Below are 24488 nucleotides of genomic sequence, written 5' to 3'. Positions count from 1 at the left end.
CTAGTTTTACACTAAGAACCTAAAACTGAAAATTGTAGAGATCCATGAATTTGTTATACTTGCAGAAGAAATATAGCCATTTTATCCAAGTAGCATACTCACTTCTTCTGCATCTTGTGCTGGTTCATGCTCTCTTCCTTACCACTGCTTTTGTTTGGGTTTGTAGTATTTCCTTACAGTTCAGTACTTTATGCAATCACTACTTGTCTGTTTATAGTGCAAACAATAAAACAGGTCATGGCAATCCCTTTATGTCCTATATTAGGCTCTGCCTCGATGCTCTACTGTTGACACTACTCACTTCTGACATGAGGATGTTTCTTTTTTATATTTGAATGCAGAAAATCAGGCCAAGAGAGATGAAATACATCCTAATCCTTCCACTGTACTGATTGGCTCTTTTGGCAATGTTAATACTTGATATGTGATAAATAGCATTCTTAATAAACCACTGTTGAGTTGAGGGTGTGTGCTTGTGATGTGCCTACTGTGGATCACTAAGAAATTTACCTTCATTGTGTAAGTCTGGATTTGAAATTAAGATTTCAGTCATAAAGGGCTATATGGTCACACTGAAGATCATACAGTCTTCATTCATGTCTAAGGTACTCTGTCATACACATGAGCAGTATTCAGCAGCAGAATATTTTTGACTAAGAGCCACTCTCCAGTTCTTCACCTCAGCCTACTGCTCCCAAATAACATCCCTTCCTTCTCCATACCTTCTCCTTACTAAACTAGGCGCTCTAGAAGCAAAAACCAGAATGTGTGGCAACACCCTGCATCCAAATACCTATAAAACAAAGTGCAAGACCCTACTCAGATGTGGTCAAGAAATGCCAGAAAGAAACATTCAAAAAAGTCTCCATCTTTCTTTGCAGCAGCTCAGAGAAGATGAGATTTATTTTTTTTCCTCAGCCCCAACAGAGCCTTACTTCTCTCTAAACACTGCTACCAAAACTTTGCATGCCCAGGCACAAAAAGGCTGCTATTACTTTTTAAAGCTGGGATTTCATACATGGTGTTCCTTAGGCAATCTGGACTGTATGATGCTAATTCTCACTTCAGGGACCAAAGCAAGAAGCTTTTTAGGCACAGGACAAACTGCTACCTCCACTTGTCCAGTAAAGTGTGAGGACTCACAGACATGCAGTGAATCTCATTTCTGCTAGTTAACTCTTTAAAGTAGCTAAAGCAGAAAGAGGCTCAACAGTCTGCATCCAAATACCTATAAAACAAAGCAGTGCAAGACCCCACTGGGATGTTCCCAAAGGATGACATAGAGCAACATGCTCCATGTTCTCACAGCACCTGTAGCCACCACTATGGTGGAATCCTACAAGAATCCTTCTTGTAGGAGCTGTAACAAAGGGCAGGGAATGGCTTCAGTGCCTTATCTGTGGTTGTCTTGATAAGAGAAACCCATTCACAAGCAGCAGTTGCATTTCTGTGTAGTTCTGCAGACTCAGCTCTGACTCATGCCAGCATTTTTTAACCTGCCTGGTGTTGTGAATTTGTCACCCATGAGGATTAGGAATTCAAGGAGAACATGGCCACATTCTCTCTTGAAGGAAGCCACTATTGGAGCATGTGCTCGGGCACATGTCTCAGGGAGTTTGTCTAATGCAAACAGGGAAGGATATTGGTAGGCAAAGAAAGTTTTCAGCCCCTTAAGCAGAGGAGGGAAGCCAGCTCTCACGTAGGAAACATTCTGTGCTGCTGCAGGTATCGTACTCACCAGAGTTTCCTGGTATCGGAACGCTTTCGTTGGAGAGGCATCCCCAGTCATATCCCCAGAGACAACGTCCTGTGGAGCAGGGTTTGTTCAGGGCAATGTCCTCCTGTCTGCCAGCAAAATCATGGAGTGAAACAGGCACAAGGCTTCAGCTGAAGTCCCTCAGAGCACCCCAAGAGAGAAGGTTACTGGTGAGGGAAAGACACAGAGGGAGAGTGTAACCAGAGACTCCCTGCCCCCTCCTGTTCTGTCTGCTTCCCTGCTTTAATCTCTCTCTGCTGTCCTGGCAATGGGACAGCTCAGTAAATTAACAGGAGGTAACGTTTCCTCCTCCTCTCTCAGGCAGTGTCATTCTAAACCACAGAAAGAACTGATACTGATGGCAGAGAGACTAAGGAAGAGAAGGATGGAAATGACAAACTACCAAAATTAGAGACAAGAGAACCATCCTGCAACTTTGAAGAGGATTATTTCCACAACCTGTTTCAGGGACAATTTTGTGAAGTGTCAGCATCTGAGAGAGGAAGTTCTCTAGCAGGCCTTGGAAGACGATTCCTCATATGAATTACTGTTATGCTGTCCCCACATTTAATGTAATTTTTCTTCAAGCATACTCATCATTGCTGGTTTTTTTCTTCAAGCATACCCATTATTACCTCACCACAAATAAACAGCCCTCCTTGCAGTCTTCGTACCTTCGTGAACCTTCATCCACTGGCATAGATAACACTCAGGGTCTTTTATATCCAGAATCACAGAATGGCTGAGGTTGGAAGGGAGCTCTGGAAGTCATCTGGCCCAATTTACCTGCTCAACCAGGGCCTTCTAGAGCCAATTGCTCAGGACCATATTCAGATGGCTTTTGAGTATCTCCAAGCATGGAGACTCTGTAGCCTCTGGGTAACTCCCTCCAGGCACCCTAATGGTAAAAAAGTGTTTCCTGATGTTCAGATGGATCCTCGTGGGTTTCAGTTTGTGCCAATTAAGGCTGCTCAACAGCATAGTCAGGAAGGGTTTGAAGGCTGTTGAGGATCCTGGAACATCTGTAGGGGTGCAAAGTAGAGAGGTCCTGCCCTCTGCCCTTTTGTGTGTCCTGGGCCCTAGCCACAAGAAAAGCAAGGAGGAACTAACAGTGTAGAAAGGACAAAACCAGGGTGCTGCAGTGGGTTACTGCCTTGAGAAACAGAGCACTGAGCAGCTGTGGCAACAGCTACGTCCTCAGCTGAGTCACAGCTACTGTCTGCTGTACCCTGAGGCAGCAGCAAGCACAGAAGTTTGTGGGGAATGGAGCAGATAATATAGGCCACATTTCTTTTCACAGACAACTGTTTTTTTTTTTTTTTCCCTGTCATCTGATATCTGTAAAGCTTTTCGTTGAGGGAAAAACTCTGTATCTAGGAAAGCAGTTACTTAGTGCAGCATCATCACTTCCTAAGCTGTTTCTCCCACTAAATAAAAATGAGTTATGTAAGAGCACGTGAAAGGTGAAAGTGTTGCCTTTAATAAGGTTATCCAGTCAGGGAGCTTTCCAATGCAGACGGGAAGCCAGAAATAAAACCACCCAGGACTCAGGGACAATGGGGAGCAGAGATCATGCAAAAGACCAAATGTCTGCAGTCACTGTTTGACAAGCCATTAATAAAGAACATTCACAGCTTTGGAGAGGGTCAGATTGGAGTTTGTAACTATTACAAAGAGGGAAACAAGGAACATAAGGATTTGAACTAGGTCTGTGGAGCTATGCAAAACTTGTTAAGGAAGACAGCTGGGGAGGAATGATGAGGGGAATAGATGGAAAAGGACAGCCTTCATGAAAACCAAGGCTGATCAGCATCTGTCCTATCTTCATATTAAATGCTTCCTTAACTATCCTTCCATGAAATCTCATTATCCCACATACATGAGTGCTGTAAGTTTGAGGTGCCAGCAGCTGGTGAGACTGGGATGAGTGAATTTGGCCCAATTACAGTCACATTGGGGTGTAGACTGGGGACAGGAGCTGAAGCAAGTGCGGCCTCAGCAACAGTAGCTGGAGCAGCCACAGCTCTCTGGACCAACTAAATGAGTGTGTGGCAAGCTGTAGCTCAGACCTGTGTGAGGGGACTTGGCACTAGGAACTGGTCACACCAGGGGTGTTGGCAACTCTGGTCTTAAAAACAGGAGTGGAGGAGTGTCTGCTTCAGCCTCTAGGATGGTACCAGCACATGTCCTGGGTCAGCTGCTAAGGCATAGAGCCCAGGGTTTCTGGGCTGGACAGGAGGAATAACCAAGCCAGACTTGCAAAAGGCAGTGGCAGTTTATAAAATTCCTTAAGTGTTTATTTCTGTGTGAATCCATTTAGAAAACTTAAGCCTATGCTCAGTGTGACCTTTCCCTCTCATTCTTTAAGTGACTTTACAAGTGACTAAATACCAACAGCTACTAAGTTTGTGTTTTTCTTTACCACCGGCACCTAACAAATCCAGATCCAAATCCAGATCCAAATCCAAGTATTTTATCAATGCAGTGTGACCTTTACCTTTGTCAAAACATGGTTTTTATGGCAGGTGTTACTGTTGCTCCTTTTTTTGCAGCTTCAAGTAAAAACTTTTAAGAGTGCCAAAAGAAAATTAAAATGAAAAAAAAAAACCACAGCCTAAACAGCAGTAGTTCCAGCTATTTTCTAAGTCAGAGAAATCTGAGTGCGACTCTGAGCTCTTTGAAATATGTAGTAAATTACACAGATGTCATCTTAAGAATTTGTGCATGCAGGCAAAACAGTTTGTGCAAAAATACAGTCTGAAGACCAAGTTATACATAGCAGTCCCATAAACAAGTAACAAATGCAGATGAACGGAAACAAAAGAATATCAAACTTCAACAGAAAAGAATTCTATGAGAAGCAGCAAAATCAGCAACAAACAGCAGGCCAAATTGCACTGAGTAGGACATAGCTCTCATTCCTAGTGAAACAGACTCACCAAAGCTGCTGATCCTGTGACAACAGTTGATTGTAACTTCTCTGGAGATTTCCATTTCATTCCCTTCCTTTTAAAGAAACCGTTCTCTGTATGCATACGCTGATGACATAACCTATTACATAACAGTATCTTCTTGCATTTCCTTCTCCTAACTTAATAATTTACTGGTGTGATATAGTGAAGAATTCTCATACCCTGAGGGGTAAGAACAAATTATATAAGACAGGTACAGTCCACGTCAGGAGTGTCAGCTTGGCATAAATTTCTTAAGATGTATTAGAGATGTTTAGCCAAACCTTTTGATGTTTTGGAAGCATATGCTCTCTTTAAATACCATTCTGTACATCCTAATTTTTAAGGGGACTAATGACTATTTGTACAAAATCAAATCCTTTGACTATCTACCAGTAATCACAGATAGGGAAACAAAACCAGTTCAGAATTAAAATTGTATTAACTGAATTGTTAATAAATGTGATTCTCATGCAACTCAAGATTTTTTGGATACATTGGGTTCACTGTTTTCACTCCCCATCTCAAATAAAACCCTCGACCTTATTCTTCTTGTTTCCAGACAAAATGTGAACCTGGTAACACTACCCTGCTGTCCCAGCCATTATAAGTAATTCCTTAAACTATGTTAGTAGCTCCAAACTTACCAATGAATATGCAAACATCTTGTTTACTTCATTTTCTGGCCTGCTAGAATCACTTTCTGCACAGGTAGATGTTGGTCATTCCAGTGCTAATATCATACTAGAGTTCCTGTATCAGAATTCTGTATTTTTAATAAACCAATGTACTCTTTCACCAAAAAGAGATCATGGAACTCTTCAAGGTGTCATGGATGAAACAGGGTAAATGGCAACCTCTAGTGGATCTAGAGGCTGGGGATTATTTTTAGAGCTTACAAAAACAGAGCTTCTACCTTCTTATTTCACACTAACTGACTTTCTCACAGGTGCATTACTTTGATCTCAGCTTGCGCACCCAGCAGTAAGATCATGGCTCATTTGCGAAGGGGGAAGAGAAAATTCTGTGTACAGCTGCTCCCAGCTACAAGCCTTGGGCCTTATGCATCAAGCCTCTAAGCATGCTCTGGGACTCCTTCGCATGCAGCTCTCTGATCCCCTGGACCTTCCTCCACTTCCAGAATCTGACGGATGGTATCTTCATTTTCTTTTCAGCCTCTTCCTCTGAGGCTCCTTTTTTCCAGGAACTCTTCAGTTTGATGCCAACTTTTCCTTCAAAAAGACCAACCCCAAAATTTTCCCAAGGTGAGTATTTTATCTGCTGAAGCACAACAGCAGCCTCCTACTTGGTGGTTCTGCCTCATCTCTCTTTATTAATGTATTAGTCTTTGTTTGGCCAGGGAGTTACCAAAATTTACAAGCAGCTCATAGTGGTTGCAGCTGTAAGTAGCAGGCTTCTGCCTGAGAGTTCAAAACCCCCTCCTGGGATGTGCTAGATGTGCATTTTGTGCCAAGAAATGACACAAAATTCTGTTTATGCAGAACCTCCATTTCTGCAGGGGTCTAATACTCCAAATGGAAGACACCGCACAGATTAATCAAACAAAAATTCTTTATTTGGACACCTCAAGGCAGTAAAATACAAGTGTATAAAAAGATATATAAAAGTGGCAGTGATAATGCAACTTGATGCAATCCTACAGAAATTTAATCCATCAGAATGGACTGCTTCATCAATAAACCTGTCTGTAAAATATTGCACCACTTTGTAGAGGGAGCACTCAGGAAGACAGTGTTTATACTCCAGGGAGGTACACAAGCCCCTAGACTGGTGTACTAGACTTCAGAGTAAGGCACCAATTGGCAAGTATGATTCTTGTTCTGTTCATCACATTGTGTGTAGGACAAATGCAAGATATACATTAATGCTGCACCTTTGTCAGCTGGAGGAAACACAGCCTTCATTTACCAGACAGAATAATAAAAAAGAGCACATGCCTAGTTTTCCAGCCTCCCTCCATTTACCTTTGTGCTTCCCATTCATAATTCTATCCTGAAAAATATATCTTAAAAGCCATACTTACATTAAAAGAAGCCAGGAACTATGCCAACTAAGTGCTACAAAATGGAGAGACTGAGACTGAAGTGAGCCATCTGCAGTCCACATGTAATCCAGTATCTCAGGATTTAGGCTCTACCACAAAAAGAGAACAATGCCCATCTCCCACATCACATGAAGTGGGAGTAACTGCAGTTGGACACAGCAAGACACAAATTACAGCATGAAGAGGCTGTGGAAGAAATTTCCAGAAGAAGTGACAGTTTATGCTTTTAAATGATCAAGGATTAAGAAAGAAAACTCACAGAACAGGATAATAATATAAAACTCTTCCCTCTCATTTAAAAGGGAAAAAAACTGCAGTGATAAATAATCCAAGCAACATGCTCAGACTGTAAAGAGCTGCCTTGAATATTTTTGTTAATTAAAAAGACAAAAGATCCTCATGTACAAGGCTGTAGAGCTTCAGGGCTTCAGTTGTACAGTGCAATTTATAAATTCCTGAGAAGCTGGTGGAGTGAATGTCTGTTGTGACATGTAAGTACTATGGCAAACAAATTCCTCAAAAGGAATATTCCATGCAGTTGTTCACTCTTGGGGCTAAGGGAAGTTAATCTAGAATTTCTAGATTCAAAACCATTTCTGGGGCATTTTATGCAGGCATATTTGTCTGGGTCTCTACATGTTTTGCTGATAATCTGGGATACCTTAGAGTTCTCTTGACAACTTGGCTATAGAAGGAATGTAGAAAAATAGACTTTAAAGTGATCAAAATGGAAAGTGTTGAGTACTGAGAACAATAACCTTCCATTTTAGGGAGGGGGAAGATTCTCCTTCATAAGAAGCCCTTTTCTAATGTGCAGACCAGTCGACTGTCCTGGATGAATAACCATGCAGAAAGTACTAAAAATTGTTGAAGTACAAGCATAAGATAAGTAGCATCTTTTGACTGATTTTCCTTTCAGAAAGGCTTAACTTAAAAATTGTACTAGTAGTCCATTTCCATTTTTGCATTACCTTTGTTTATAAATGTCCTTACGTCTCCTTCCAAAGGATGCTCCCACCTCTTTCCAGTTCCAGTGCTGATCCTCTTTCCATCACTTTCTATACATACACACCCAATTGGGATATTAGAATTTTAAACCCTGGACTGAGTCAGGGTCAAGGAGAGTTGCCAGTTTATTTTAGAAAAGGACATAAAGAATTAGACTGGCACTCCTTGCTTGCACATCTGATGTCACAGCTCATAAGAGTGAAAACAGATATCCACAATCAAAGTTCAGCTTTGGCAGTATCTCTCTTCAAACAGAGCTGGCAAGGTTATTTTCCTGGTAGATAGCCAGGAAACAGGTAAAGGTCCCGACAGAGCGTGCTGCAATATTCCGACATTTCCTTGCAGCGGTGGAATTCCGTGCCTGGGGCATAACCTTCTCGTTGCTTGATCTGCCTATTCACCTACATGTGAGAGTAAAAAAATTCAAGTGACTAGAAGCATTAAAAAGACAGAAGGAAGAAGAATGTCATTTCTTTCTGCACTCCCAGATTTTTCTGTTTAATGCATTAAGTAGCCCCCTAATTGTAAGAAGGATAAAGAACTAGGGTGCACTTCCACAGCAGCTCAAGTTGCTGTGGTCACATTGTTTTTTTTTCACTCCCTCTTCCTCCACTTTCTCAAACTTTACTTTATATGAATATTGCTGATTTTGTAGCTGTTTTGGGCATGTTCAGGGAATGAACTCACCTTTAAAGAAAAGCTATTTCTATAGAAGAAAAGTAATTCTTGCAAGCAATATGAACTCTACTCGCAAGTTCACCATGCGACCACACCAATGAAACAGAAGGAGTCAAAGAAACAGCATCATCACTTGGTTAAACTGCAATGGAACTATATATAAATAAGTAACTAAGAACAAGGAAAGAATTATAATTTTGCTACAAACAAGGGAAGAGTAAGTGCTTTAATAGTACTAGATTAATCCTAGCATTCTGAAGCAATGGAAGGCCCTTCAAAAACCAGGTGGGAGTGGGAGAGTAAATGCCCTTTACCTTCACCAGCATGTCAGCCACGTGGGTGTGTCGGGAGTCCTCTGCAAACACTGAGGTGAGAGCCTCCACGTACCACGAGCCGCGCTTGGTGTTCCGCATGGCCGCGGTGCCTGGAGAGAGAGTGCCTACCATGAAGACTTCCGGGGAACAGAGACACATGAAACCTCCTTATGCCCAAACAATTAGGGGCCCAAACAATTACCTTTCAGACAAGCATATCCACAGATCATATCTGAGCATGTGGGCAGACGCAGCTTCAGGCTTTCTTCCTTGTTCGCGTCGCTTTCCTCACAGCCTGGAGAATCTGACCATCCTTTGCCATCTCTTTGATCCACTCCCCGGTCCAACTCATCTGTGGTGGCAATAAACAAGGAGAGGGAGAAAAGGAGAAGAAATTATCCTGAATTACTGGATGTAGCTTTCCTGTACTTTGTTTTGTGGTCAGCAATTACTTACTATCAAGCAGAAAGCCTCAAGTTAATGCAAAAACTTTCTCAGCTGTTCTAAACTCATCTGAAAGTTCGTCTGCACAAACTAATGTAGATACCAACAACTGCTGCATCTGCTTAACCTGACATGGTCTGCATGCTGATTTCTATTCCCACCTCCTCCTGCACATATCATGAGATAACCATGAAAGCAGGGCAGTTTCTGGTAGTTCTCCACCATTCATGGAAGGATTTGATGCCTACCCATGAAGATTTTATTTTCCACTCATACCTACCTTGGAAATATCCAAAAATGTCTACTGCACTTTGCAATGCTAACTGTCTATTTACTGCAGAACTCAAACAAGAGCTGTAATTTTACTTGCTAAGATCTACACCCAGGACATGTAGAAAACCTAGACAAAGTATTTCACTTAGTTCTAAAACCTGATTACAATACTGCTTGTTTCAATTAAAAGCATAAATTCTGCAGCAGAAAAATGCAAAATAATCTGAACCCAAAAGCAAGAGAGACCTACAGTCCATGGAGATTAGTTTAAAGCCTGGAGAGCATTTAATGCTCTTTCCAGGATTCATTAGTGTGTATTATGCAAGTGTAGATATTCTCAATTGGTTTTCTGCATGATGCAGAGATTCCATTATAATCTCAACTAATGGCTTAGTGGTGCGAACTTTGATAGTCAAGCTGTGTTGCAAGAAAATTAAAATTACATTTCACAGATTTTCCACATAATTTTGCCTTTTTGTTTTCTTTTGTTCTAAGATGAGAATCTATTACTCTTTCTTCCTAACAGCAGAATCAGAGTCTAGTGTTACGAGGCTTAAATGTCCACTTCAGAGGCCTTCCTCCTAAGATGTTTCTCAATTTTTATTGCTAGCTCATGCCTAAACAATCTATTTGGATTTCTAACCCTTTAACATGCAGTGGAACAGGTGGCATCTCATAATGCTCAGAAAGTGGTCAGTTTGTAAGTCAGCAACATTGTTCTTTTCCTCTAAAAAGAAAAAAGCAGTGGGAGGGGTGTGATTGTCTGAAACAGCCTAGAATTTAAGTCTCCATAGCTCAAAATTTCATTATGGCTTCCATTAAGTTCCTTTCTCATCTCCTTAGTGTAGCAATGCAATTTTTTTTCATTTTTAACCACATTTTTTCATGTATTTTTATCACACTTCTCCAAATCCTTCCAGTTCTGTCTTTTTAAAAATTTAGTATACTGTTCACTGTGTATTTTATTTCAGAAGACTCAGGTAATTTTACTGTCAAACTCTATTATTCACACTGTCATCACCCCATTATGTATAAAATCAAAACTTTTTTGATTAAAGCTTAAGAATTACAAATCTTCCTCATGCATATCTTCAAACACCACTCCTACCAACTTAACTAAAATGTGTAAAGCACTAACCCTTTGCATACCTAACCTCTAATTTATAGAAACACTGCCAGAGATTGATCAAGTCTGTTTACATTATATTGAAGCTCCCAGGCAGCTGTTCTGCCAATTAATTTAAATAACTGCTAACTACCCAGCTTTTAGCATAATTTTTCACTCTTTTGAATGGACTACATCAAACGCAGATTCTAAGCAACTTCAAAATTTCGTTTTATGCCACACTGAAACTCTTCCCATTGTTTTCTGTTGCCACTGGTTTTTGATCCATGACTGTAGGTGGACTACTTAACTTCTTTAGTAGACTCTTGCCAAAAGCTCATTGGGAATTAGGACTGTACCAATATTTCTTTAGCTACATTTAAAAAATATGTCACTAACAGAAGACAGAGTAGGCCTACAATGTAAGGTTAGAGAGGAAGAATAACTTATGTATTTCTCACCTTGTTTCAACTAGTTCCAGCTAACTTGCATGGCACAGATAGATTGACTACTATTTCAAAATTGACAATACTATTTATACAGTCCTTTCAATGCTGTCTAAAGGGTACACATCTTTGTTGACAATTCAATTACTTTGTAACTGGCTTTCCCCTCCAGCTATTAATCAAGGTTTAAAAGAGGTTAGACAAGGCAGGGGTTTGTCCCCTTTGCTGTTTTTTTATTAAATTGAGTTTTTCCTTCCAGTTTTTCAAGTACCTTAATCCTTTGTCTACTGCAATATCCTAGTTCTAAAGCATTGTGCACAGCAAGCTTTACCACTCTTCCTTAACAGCAACTTGTTTGGGAGTACAAAGGCCAAGCATGATTTGTTAGTCTTACCAGACTCCTTATGGTAACATTACAGTCAAATAAACATAATTACCTAAGGAGGTCAGCTGAAAATTATGGCTAATTACACTTATTTCAACCCTGAGTCTGCATATTCACATTTGTTCAAGAGTATCTAAATGTTCATTCACATAAGGAATGCAATCAGATTCAATTCATATTGTAAACATGCATGTTACAATATTCCTAAATGCTTAAAAGGATCAAGTATTTCTGATCACTGAAATACTTCATGTAGACTTTGGGCTTTTCCCTGCATTGGGATTAAAGAAGAGTAGAGACTAGAGGACAAACTGTAAAGCTTGCTAAAAATGAGAAAGAAGGGAGACAACTGTGAGAAACAAGGGAAAAGCAGGGGGAAAAGCATACATACGAGGAAAACTCCTCTATCACAATGGAAAAGAAGAAACTATAAGACAGAGCTTCACTTTGGAACAGCTGCAATTTCACAAAGTCCAAACACTTGAGAAAAAAAATTTGGTCATTAGCAGATCTGAAAGGTAGCTAGTTACAGATGTGTTTGTTTAGTTACAAAAGGGAGGAAAAGGAATAGCAGAATTAAAAAAAAAAAAGGTACACAAGGCACAGAAGAACAAGTCTATAAGAATAATGAAAAGAGCATGTAAGAATTCAACAGCAGTATGTGGAAAAGGGTGCAAGGAAAGGTCATCTGAGGCTGAAAACAGGCTAAGGTAAAGGAAAAAGCCAAGACCCTAAAAATAACTGGAACCAACTCTGACAGCTCAAGAGACCACCACAAGAGACACAACACATCAAGGATCTAGAGGAAGACAGGACCTCAGCAAGACTCCAGTGCTAGTGTACTGCTCCATGCTGTGCTGCTATTTGTGCATCATGTGCCCCACTCCCCCTCCTGCAGGCACAGCACGAGGAAGCCTCGGGGTATGAGTGGGATACGACAGAGTTTATGTCACTAAGGTGCTCTGGGGTCTGCAAGGCAATGCACACACCTCATGCACAGCTAAAGACACTTACAGAGCAACAGATGCAGTGGCAGCAGCAGGGCAGAGGGAGGTGAATATGGGTCCCACTTACACCTGAGAGAAGCAAAGAGGAAAGTTGACAGCAAGTTGAATGTGAGGGTGTGCATGTGTGAAATATGAGCCTTAATGGCATGCCAAGTACATGGCTTTCAGTGTTTGGGCACTCACCTCCCCGGCAGGCCTGAATAAAGAACATTTTGGGCTTATTCTGGAGATTTGGGCAGTTTGCATTATCAAAGAGCCGGAAAGCCTCCTGCAACTGAGAGAAGAAAGAAAGAAAGAAAGGAAATTTCTTTCACTGTAGGCTTCTGTAAGCCAAACCCAGTCTCAACCTTGCTTCCCTGTCTTTTGCTTATTATCTCACAAGTCTTGGTGATCCTCTCCTTTATCTGCAAACTCAGGGTGTGACCAACACATCCCTTCTCCACCCTCTCCCCAGGTTCATACTTGCTTGGGTTCATGAACTCTACCTCACATTTATACAGAGAGATAATTTCTCCTGCTTGCCATTTTTCATTTTCCAGACCTCTCACCCCCTTGCCCTTTTCTTCCCTCTATTTCTATTTTAAAATATGTGAATCCTCAGTCTTTTTTTTTTTCCTTTTTGAACATGGTTACTTTCCTGGAGATAACCTACAACAAGAGATGAGGACTCAGCAACGTACCTGTAGTAGTTTGCCATCACTGCCATAAACCCCACCCTCCACACCATGGGAAAGCAGAGCTATAATGCAGGAATCCACATCTCGATGATCTCGCAGCTTGGAGAATCTCTCCAATGCATTCTGCATCTCCTAGAACAGGGGGGAAAAAAATCAAATGCTTTCCAGACTTCCACAGGGAAAATGAATCAATTTTCTGGGAATAATACAAAAGGTGCTCCCTGTAACAAAGAAAACCCCCCCAACCCTCAAATTTACATGAAAAAGACATGTACTATTAAAAAAAAGGCAAAATATTCTTCTTCTTTTATGCAATATTCAGTCCTAAATATAACACTGTGAAGCAGGAGTCACTTAGGCCAACAGAGGAAACCAAATGGTATTTTGCAGAGTGATATTTTACAAGTGATATTTTACACTGACACTGGAATCTGGCTGGGATGTTGGAGCAACTTAGCAGATACATTCTCTGGGACTTCAGGCATTCAGACACTAGTGGTCAATTCAAAATTTAAACTGGAAAACTTCAGGAACTCTGACAACATGGCAGATGCAAATACCTTCTATCAATGTTGCAAAAGCTCTGTTCTTGAATAAAACACTCTTTAACAAGTCCTGTATCACTTGAATTCATAGGGATTTAAAAGGACTAAGATCAAATGATGCTGGAGAAGACAGCAACTGCATTCCTAGGGAGAGTGGCTTGATTAAGTTAATCATGGAACCAATTTTCCTAAGTGAAGCACATACATGTTTTGAGTGAAGACTGAAAGAGTGGAACTGAACTGCACAGATAGACTGATGAATGGGATGCCAACTGACTTCACCAGTGAAAGGACATGAAAACATCACAACAGCAAAGACTACATCAAATATTTGCTAAGTTTAACTTCTAGGAGAGTAGAACACTAGGAAAGTCTATCTAGAGTAAACTGGAGATTTTGTTCATTTGTGCTTTTAACACATATGCCAGGAGTAGTCTCAAAAGTCTTCCCCCTTGGACTAGGGTCAGACTACAATAGTACCTCTTCTAGTCCTTTGTGATACTACTATCCACTGGAAGAGCTCAGCCTTCCAAGCTTTCTCATGTGGATCAGTATGAGGGCAGATATAATTATGTTCAGCCTCATTTTCTGTTCTTAAGTGATAATTCATATCTTCAGAGCTCAGCTACGTACCAGAGAGAATCTCTTGAGACAACTATGACACAAACTCTCACGCACACCAGTTGTGAAGTACTGGGATCACCCCCTTACCTGTGCAGTTTGATCATGACACACAGTGACTCGATAGCCGAGATGCCTGAAGAGCATCTCCAGGGAAGCGCAGTCCACGTCTCCCCCGGCGCGATATTCCAGGTCCTTCTCGCTGCTGAAGCGGACATTGCTGAGGATCAGCGCTAAGCCTCGCGGCTCTGATGTCAGCTTGTATGCCTGCAAGGAAGATTAAAAATGGGTAAATTTAGACTACACAAGGAAATAATGGTGTGTTAGAATAGAACAGCAATCATTCCACACTAACTTGATATGCCTGTGCTTGCCAGCCTCCACAAGTGACAATGCTACAACACTATTATTAATAAGTTAGACTGCCTTGCCTTATTCCTCATTTCAAAAGAAACACAGCTTATCCATTTCAAACTGTGAATTAGATATTGCTAACTTTTTCCCCTTTCCTCACCCCAGCAGGGCCCCATATATTTGTGTCAGTCCCAACAAAGGACAACACTATGCAAAATTTAGCTACAGTTTCTTAATTGCTGTTGGGAGCAGAGATGTAAAATAGCAATGAGTGTCATTGTAACAGCAAGGAACTCTCAGTCCTTGATCTTCAAAACTGTGCAACTGGCAAAAGAGGTTACAGGAAACAAACTAATTTAAGAGGGGTGCCTTCAGACAGAGAAGTTCCCTCTCTGTCCCTATCATTCCAACAACAACAAATCAATAGTAATTCACTTACTAACACTCCTGCAAATTGGAAGTAAAATTTAATACCAAAGGAGAATATCAAATAAGGTGTATCCAGGCACAGATGTAAAAGGAGCCTAGTCAAGCTCACACTGGCACTGCTTATTAATCAAGTCACCCCCACAGACAGTTCCAAAAAACCCAAATCCAACCCAAACAAAAACCAACGCACAAACAAAACCTCTGTTTCCTTACACATAGAGCCTCTGACATTGTATAACCCTAAGGAAGTGTTTATCCCACAACATAAAGTAATTTTTCCTTAAGCCCATCCCACCAATCTATTTACAGACAGAATCAACAAAAAGGAATTAGATTATATATATGACTTCAAACACTGCAGCAGAAGATTAGAAATTCAAATTGTTCTATCCACAGGTAGAATTCTAGTACATAATCCTGATCTGGTTCTTAAGCCTAAGGATTCTACTGGGTACAGCTGACAATTAAAACAGCCATCTTACTAGCTGAAAACACAGTTCTACTATTTCACAGTCATTTAGAGGGTTTGTCATCTTACAGAAAATGAGGACACAGAAAAATAAACTTAAGGCAATAATACTGAGAGCTCACAGAGAGCAACAGTAGAGAAGTCATTCCACCATGATCAAAAGCACAGAGGCAGAGATTTGTTTTGAGTTACAGAACTTTTCGGGATCCCTTGACACTTGTAAATGAGAACCACATCAAATGGAGCACGACTGGTAACACCTTTCAGTTACACAAATAGCACAACCCTGATCTGCATCCCAGTGAAGCATTTCAACTCAATTTTAAGTGGCACATGTTCAGCTGATAGATCCAAACATCTCACATCTTAAAGACTTTCTCTGCCAACAACTTACCAAGTGCTGATGATTGTGATAAAATTCAGGAGTGCAATACTTCACTGGAGGAATTGAGGGACCATCTCCATTATCAAAGGAATGCTCTATTGGTTCTGTGCAAAGCCAAATATATTAATAAAAATTAAAAATTTCAGACAGGAAGCCTCTGCATCAAGGTAGTAACTTGCAAATTCTGAACTATATTCATTTATGCATATTTCACACCTCCAAAAATGTTGTTTGATCAGGGCCTACTGACACAAAATGAAACACAGAAGAGAAAAAAAAGTACTGTAACAGTATACTTGTTTTATTTATTTTAACTGACGCTTTTATTTTTGCTTGTATGTGGGTTAGTCTTATCTAATGCCTGGTCTACAGAGTATGAAAACAGAATTCTCATCTAATTTAAGATCTTTGTGGTTTCTGCTGTTTTGCACAGTATGTTCTTACTTTCAGAGTCTGGCTGACGAAATGTTGCTAGAAAATTTCAAACAGAATAGTTCTTTCCTGTCATAAAAGGCCTCCCATGCTGAACACATGCATAAGTGATCAAACGAGACAATTTTAAGTTTCATAAAGTACAAAGCCCTTTTCTTTTTTTAATCTGCCTCTGAACACTTTCCTCTGGATAACAGCAGATGAGGGGAATGATAATCAACTATTTGCCATTTGCAGACAAACACTCACTCCTCTGTACCGAAGAAACTGAGCTAATGACATTCACGAGCTCTTCTGAAATCCTCTTTCAGCCTTTTGAGGCATGGCTCTCCTGGTTGGAGGAACATATGCTCTAAAAAAATCAAAACAACCCAACCTAAAACCCTTGCACATAAATAAAAAGTTTCCAAAAATTAGACGCTTGTTCTTTAACACCAGACAGAGCTCCTAGTAACCAGCAGAAAGGTAAACCTGGGGTTAGGGGAAAAGTACTCCAGGCATTACCAGAAGCAACATAAAAACTAGTAAGGAGATTCATTCCAACCAATGTTTATTAGACCAGACCCCTAGCCTAAGCTGGAAATGCATGTTAAGGAGAAGCTGATTTCCTGCACTCGACAGAAGCTAAAGAAAAGCAAGTTAGACCCAGATAACACATATAAGGCCTTAAACTAATTTTTAAGAAGGAAGTTTTGGTTAAGAAATACTGCCTGAAGTCAGTATCTTATCAGAGTGCTAGCTCAATGAAATTCTATCACAGGTCTTAAAGAAAATCTTCGCTAAAACTAGAATTTTACTGACAGGTACTGTTTTAAGCAACAAAGCGCCCCATAAGAATAAATGAAGCTAACAAGAATCACGTACTGGTTGTCTCTTCCCATATGCTATAAAGCACCCTCTTTGATCATAATATAGTCAGTTTACTGTCAAGTTTGCATTCCTGGGATGAGCAAAGTGGTGGCAAGCTTATTTCTACAATCAAATTAGGACAGTATCAAGAAATTGGCAGGAGCCAACCAGGTAGCAAATCATGTGCAACTCACCAGGCCAACGGGGTCTCTTTGAATTACAGGACTCACTGGCAGGGTATGGAAGATCTGACTCATGACAGTGTTCAAGCTACAAGACATCAATAAATCCATGAAAAAGAGTAGCACAAAATAGCTTTTTTTTTTCTCTACAGTACAAAGCTGGAGGTATCATGAAAGAAAGGATACATGCATTTATATACACCCATAAAAATGACTGAAATATAATATTATGGTCACTTCCAAAAGAAACATCATGTCAGGACAGCAGCAGCACTTTCTCTCAATGCAAGACTCCTCCCCTCCTTTGATCATCTGCACTTCTATCCAAATCTTCAGTTTAGAATCTTTACACTGGGGTCATCTTCGTTTTCTTGGTTTTAACAAGAACTTGAATTGTCTGGTGATTCCTCTATTTTTGTTTGCTGTCAAGATTTCATTGTTTGTATAGTAAAGAAAAATTGAAAACAAAAAATTAAAAGGGTAGTCTGATAAATTTTACATTTTAATAAGGGAGCACTTGTGCACAAATATTTCATCTCCCTTCCTTTGTGTAAAATATGTAGTTCAGAGAAAAAATACCTCCCTTTCAATTTTTGGATTATTGATTACACATCCATTAAGAACTTGTTGGATGTAAGAACAGTGCAGGAGCCTCATACAGTTCAACAAAAAGAAGTGCAAGGTCCTGTGCCTGGGGCACCAATATATCCGGGGGGGCACCCAGCTGGGAAGCAGTTTGGCAGAAAAGGACTTGGGTGCTGCCAAGCCAAAGAGGAGCCAGCAGTGCACCCTTGGCACAAAGGCAGCTGGTACCCTGGGCTGCATCAGGAGGAGTGATGCCAGCAGAAGAGATGAAGGGAGGTGATCCCTCATCCCCCCTCAAGGGGAACTTATCAATATGTATGAATACCTAAAAGGGGAGTCCAAAGAGGACAGAGCCAGGTTCTTTCCAGTGGTGCCCAGTGACAGACCCAGAAGCCATGGGCACAAATTGAAACACAGGAGACTCCCTCTTAAACATCAGGAAATGCTTTTTTTATTGGGAGGTGCCTGAGCACTGGAGGAGGCTGCCCAGAGAGGCTGCAGTCTCCATCCTTGCAGATATTCAGAAACTGCCTGGATGTGACTCTGGAAGCCTACTGAAGGTAGTACTTGAGCAGGGAAGTTGGAAGAGATGACTGCCAGGGGCCCTTTCCAACCTCCACCATCTTGTGATTCTTTATGAAAATTCTCTTCTTCCCAAGTTTCTTCCTCTCTGTTTTTGCTAAGGCTACTACAAATTTCAACTTACAACAAAACCATTCTATCCTCTGTAAACAACTGAGTTTTTCCCATTTGATAAAGCTCCTTTTGTGCCCAAAACCCAACCTGAAATGCAAGCCATACATCCTATTTTTTAAAAATTGCTGTACCCTTGCAATCTCATGGCTCAGGTTGGACATTGTCTTCAGGATCATTGCCTCCAGGTGCTGCTGCTGGGTTTCTCGCAGAGCTTCACAGAAGGCTGAGAAGGCATTAGGGCCTCTCTTGGGCAGCAAATTGAGGAATTCCACATTTCGGTCGAAGCTCCCAGACTTGGCCTGAACCCAGAGGAAAAGAAAAAAAAAATCAAAATCCATACTCAAGTAACATCTGACATAATTAACTTCCAATGAATCATCAGAACAACTTTTTTTTATTTCAGAATAACATTTCACCACTATGCTTAGCTGTGCTAGAACCATTATTACACTCTTCCCAGTTGATTTCATTCACACTCCTCTGTTCCTATTTGCTTAAGAATATATGACAACACAACAAGCCAGCAATTCATACATGACCACACACACTAATACACCATATTCTCTCTAAAATTTTACTTCCAGTTACTGCTGGAATAGTATCTGCTTCTTCTCACTGAATACACAAAGTCAAAAACATGCTCCCACTACAATCCAATAGTTTATGGTCTCACACAGATAGTCAAATCCTCCAGAAAACATTAAGTAAAACACTTACTATATGCAGTCAGTTCCAGAATGGCATTTCCTATGTACAGATGAATACTTAGACCAATGAAGCAATATACACTAGTATATGTGAAAAAGTAACCATCAAAAAATGAAGCAGTATCAAGAAGTTCTAATTGTTAGAATATTAACAGGTATTTCCCAACAAAACGTATAATTTATACAACAATACCCTTCCCTGTGAAATCTAAACCACACCAAAAATCACGTACCAAAATAGTAGATAACAGAAATAAATTCTATTTATTTGGAATTAATCCTATATTGTTTTAATTATCACTTAGATCCAAGATCTCTCCTTTTGGTGGGTGATTGGAATAGCTGATGAGTTACACATAATTAAAGCTTAACAATACAGCAATCAGCGGAAAATTAAAAAAAAAAAAAAAAAAAAGAAAGAAGCCTTGAGGTAAATATGGAAATCTTTTGCTACAAAAGATATCACATAATCTGGTTTCATTCATAATTATCAAGCTCAGTGTCAACTATAGTTTGGTTTTTGCCCTAACACATTGTTTGGGAGGATATTGCAAAATTTTGTTGATCCAATGTTTATGAACCTATTTGGAGTTTCAGACCTATATTCATTCATGACTAAGAGCATTTATTTTTATCAACTGTTTCCTGACTTCAGTGTTCTGTCCTTTCCCTTATTTATCAAACTCCTTTCTATAAATTGGTCTTGATTTGCTACAGAAAACAAACTTTCTTCCATAAATGGCATCTTTCCCTTAGCAGTACATGTATCTTTTCCTATTCCCACAGGATCCTGAATTTTCAGAGTACTATTGACTAAAATTGCCAGCAATAATGTCTTACTTGTGCCTTCCCAGAAGTATGAAGGTTCCTTTCTCCTGGTAACACTGCTCCATTAGTCATAGAAAATAACCACCTCCATATATTTGTATCTTGCTGTAAGCTCACTGAATTTTATTGTAACTAGTAAAGTAGGTTGAGACTTGGTTTTTTTTTATGTATCTAATGAATTTTTCTTCCTCTCTGCAGCTGTTTGGGACAAGCTAAAGGTCATTCATCTTTTTCACAGTCTGTGACTCTAAGCCATAAATGATAGTTAAAATACAAGCTGACCTCAAGAACCAGAACATTATTTTACTGAAAATAAAAGAATTTCCAGAATGTTCATATTCTGCACTTTATACGCACAGCAGTCAGCTTTTGGCAGACTTCTTCCTTAATGCTTCGTTAAACACTCAAAGGGCTGTGCTTCCTGATATGATTTCATCTTCAACATCACATTTAGGTTATGCTAAATAATGTTCAGCAAACATTTAGAGGTTAATAAGACACTTCTTTCATTTTATTTCCCAATACATCCCTAATTTATTTCTTTCTCCTCACACATGGGTTTGATAATCTGCATAACAGAAACTAATTGTAAATAAATTCTGAAGTCCTGTCAAAATTCCATATTAGTCTTATTATACACCTGCAGAATCCACAGAAAAAGCATATAAAATTGACAAACATCCTAATGAAATTTATGTCACTTGTCAAAACCAATGATCTCTTCATTACTGTCTAGTGATCAACAGAGTATTTAAATCTTTTTATATATACCATCTCAGTCTTTGATTAGAGTACAGAGTACTCAACTTGTTTAAAAAGCAAGAAAGCTCTTGCTACTATATCTGCAATTTTAAAAGTCCGTCTCAGAGCTCTGGAAGAACATCTGATGCTCCAACAAGCATTTATGCAAGTAGCTGTTGGAGCTTGCCTTAAAAACAGCTGGTTTTTTCACTACAAAGTAAACACATTTTTTTTTCTTTACAATTTATTGAAAATGTATACTGTGGAAAAAAACTTCACATGGTTTAGTATCCTACTATCTCCCCACATTTCAGACATCAAAGGAAGCAGCTTCTATTTGCTGATTCTTCTCCAATGCCGTACACCTATAAACTCTCTACTTACTCTTCATATTCCTTGTGAGCTCCTCATCCAGTTCAACCACCTTTGCCTTCAGTGGCTCTTTCTGGAACACAGTCCCCCTCCCATCTTTTTCTTACTTGTGGTAAAGTTTCAGTACTGGTTTTACACCTCATACTTGGAAAAAACGTCCTAGTTCCTCTCCCTGAGCTTCGTGATTTACTTCACTTTCCTTAGATTACAGAAATTTATTTAAATGCTCTATTTCCAGAATTTTCTATTTCCAGAAAATTTTCCATTTTCTTCTTTTGTTTAGCTTAAATCAAGCCAGCAGGACCAGTGTAACTGTTGTCTTTTTAAGAAAAGATTATTTAGAATATAACTATTTATCATAACTATTTATCCAGATCTTGATTTCCTGACTTATTGGGGGTGCAGGAGGATATATATAGAACCAGTCAGTTATAATATCCAGGAGCATCCATTCTCTTCCATCAGACAATGGCATTTGGCTCCTCCTGTTTCCATTAAGGTACAGGGAGATCAGCATCACAATACATTTACAATAACAGGCTACTTAACAGCACTTCTAAGACCTGTGCTCACATTTGCCAGAGACAGGAAGAATATTAAAAATTCACAGACCTACTACAGGAAGATCAAAGGCAAGACAAAAGGTTTTCCACTCCAGTGATTATTTTTTTTTAATGCACTTTACTCTTTCTCCATAGCACTGTTATGTCTAGGAGTGTTCAGTAAACATTTCCTTCATTTTTATCCTTCTAGTACAATGCATATTCTGCAGATCCAGCTTTCCTTCTACCTCTGCCGTATTTCTATTTTTGTTGCAATTTCCAGATCAATGCCCTGCAACAGTAGTTCAAGTCATTCTGCTCTCTTGCTCAGGCTGCTACTGCTATTTATACACATTTAAGCACTTAGTTAGGTGTGCTTATTGTATTAGGCATAATTTTTCCACTAAGCTATTAATCTTTACCTGACTTATCCATCATAACACCTTTCTCCCTACTGATAATCCATTACTAAGTATTGTTGCATTCCCTTTTACTCAATTACATCTGGAAGGGAAGATTCCTTTAGGCTTCTTCTCTTCTGTCTCAGTTTAATACTTTTAACCTACAACAGCACCTTGCCAAAAAGAGTACTTTCTCTATCATTACCTTATCTTTGAGAGGATCTTCTTCCTTTTCTTCCCTGCTCCCCCTTAGGTGACAAAGTGTAGGCCATCAAAAGCCCACCCCTACTCACCATTCACACTTGAGCAATGCTGTTGCTTAACCCCTGTGGGCTGCTAAGCATCAGACACTCAGTTACCTCCTCCCCAGGTGGAATGGTGGGGAGAATCCAAAGAATAAAAGTGAGAATAGTTCAGATAAAGATGGTTTAATAGGTTAAGCAAAAGCCACGTGCACAAAGCAAAACGAAGAATTCATCCACTAATTCCTGTTGGCAGGCAGGAGCTCAGCCATTCCAAGGACAGCAGGGCTGCATCACTCACAGTGGTGGCTTAGACTCACAGAATATTCTGAGTGGGAAGGGATTCACCTGAGTACCATTGAGTCCAATTTCTAAGTGAATGGCCCATACAGGGATTAAACCCAAGACCGTGGCATCATTAGTACCATGCTCTGTAAGTCAAGAGTTTCCCCTTCCTTCTTCTTCCCCTACCTTTACATGCTGACCATGACACCAAACAGAGTGGGATATCCCTGGGGTCACTTGTCTCAGATGTGGCCCCTCCCAGTGTCCTGCCCACCTCCAGCACTGCTGGTGGGGTGGGGTGAGAAGGCCTTGGCTCTGGGTCAGCACTGCCCAACAATAACTAAAACACCTCGACATTAACAACACTGTTTCCAGCACAAATCCCAAACACAGCCCCATACCAGCTACTATGAAGAAATTAGCTACTCCAGCTCAAACCTGGAGAAGTCCTTGATTCACTCTCTGGCTTGCACTGTTTCATGGTATCTTTGTTCTCTTCCACTAGGGATTGGAGCTATTTCAGGTGAGACTGCCTGGAGCTCCCACAATTCAGCACTGATATCCTTGACAGGCCCCATGAGGCATCTAATATTTTCTTTGACACTGCAAGGTGATTCACATTATCGTTGACAATGACTCAAAATTAATCAGGAAGTTATCTTTTCACTGCTATCAAAACCTTATCAGCTTCAGGTTTACATTGTCTACACTCATACCCAGAAAATAGTTCATAACCCTATTTTTCAGTATCCATTCTTTATTATGGGACCATGAACTTTGCTAGGGGACTAAAAAACCCCTCAGATTCCTTACTTGAGCCCTGACACACACTTGTTGTGCAGTGTCAACCACTTCCTTTCCAGCCTGCTTTCTCTGAAGACCTGCAGCTCATCCTGCACAGTGTTCTGCGCATTACCATCCCTCTGGCAGAAATTCCAAGCTATTTCCAATGACTTCTCTCCACAGTACCCACTGCACAGGGAAAGTAACACAAGCCTACAAACAAAGAGCATTTGTTTATTTGACAGTGAGCCTTGAGCCTCGCAACGCAATTCACGCAATTCACAAAAACATGTGGGAAGCACCAATTCTTTATGTGGAAGGTGCCACAACAAACCGGTATATAACATATTCATCTACTTATTTTCACAGTATTATTCTGGAAGCACATATTATGTGGAAGGAAAAAGATAAGCACAAAACTACAATAAAGGACTGGCAGCTACCACCCGATGCACTAAGTGCAGCCTGCTGCAACTGCACACCAGAACACAGGGAAATCTCAAGAGGAAATGCACTTTGCCTTTCTACAAAAGCACCTTACAGCTCTCCTGCACGCTGCAGGTCCTCGGAGTGCAATCCCACGGCAACGTGCAGGTAACGGGTGAGTTTTTTCCATGCTGCCGCTGCAAGGAGCGACACCGAGCTCAGCCAGACACAAAGCTCGCGGCGCAGGCGACACCCCGCGTACCTGTATCATTTCCACCATCTCCGTGGTGATGATGTCTTTCTCCACCATGTGCTCCACCAGCACATTCAACACCAGCTGCTTGGCCAGCATCACCCGGTTCTTCTTGAGCGCTTCCTGGTGGCACCGCTGCATGCCGCACGCCGCCAGCATCCTGGGAGGAGCGGGGACACCAGGGCCGAGCGCCGCGGCAAGGAGCCACCCGTGCCCCCTCCCGACTCCTGGCTCGGGAGGAACCGGCGGGAA

The 24488-nt window shown here is 40.5% G+C and overlaps 1 protein-coding gene across 1 annotated transcript; it reads right to left on the bottom strand.

Moving 5' to 3' along the window:
• Window positions 1-6261: 6261 nt before the first annotated feature.
• CASP2 (caspase 2) lies at window positions 6262-24482 on the bottom strand. The gene is made up of 10 exons (XM_005429962.3): window positions 24246-24482; window positions 18788-18955; window positions 17388-17463; window positions 15922-16016; window positions 14366-14542; window positions 13113-13241; window positions 12616-12706; window positions 8975-9124; window positions 8773-8882; window positions 6262-8181 (listed from the first exon to the last, which is right to left on the bottom strand). The coding sequence occupies exons 1-10, from the start codon at window positions 24393-24395 to the stop codon at window positions 8047-8049; spliced, it is 1281 nt and encodes a 426-aa protein (XP_005430019.1). The 5' UTR covers window positions 24396-24482; the 3' UTR covers window positions 6262-8046.
• Between the last annotated feature and the right edge of the window lie 6 nt (window positions 24483-24488).

This window comes from Geospiza fortis, unplaced genomic scaffold (assembly GCF_000277835.1).
Source record: "Geospiza fortis unplaced genomic scaffold, GeoFor_1.0 scaffold1047, whole genome shotgun sequence".
NCBI lineage: Eukaryota > Metazoa > Chordata > Aves > Passeriformes > Thraupidae > Geospiza > Geospiza fortis.
The sequence above is the reverse complement of the archived record's forward strand: the minus strand, read 5'-3'. Positions and strand labels throughout refer to the sequence as shown.

Coding starts and splice junctions, on each gene's coding strand:
- CASP2 (XM_005429962.3), bottom strand. CDS start 24,395: ATGCTGGCGGCGTGCGGCATGCAGCGGTGCCACCAGGAAGCGCTCAAG. Junction 12,707..13,112: donor GTGATGGCAAACTACTACAG/GTACGTTGCTGA, acceptor TTCTTCTCTCAG/TTGCAGGAGGCTTTCCGGCT. Junction 8,182..8,772: donor TGGCTGACATGCTGGTGAAG/GTAAAGGGCATT, acceptor TCTCACATGTAG/GTGAATAGGCAGATCAAGCA.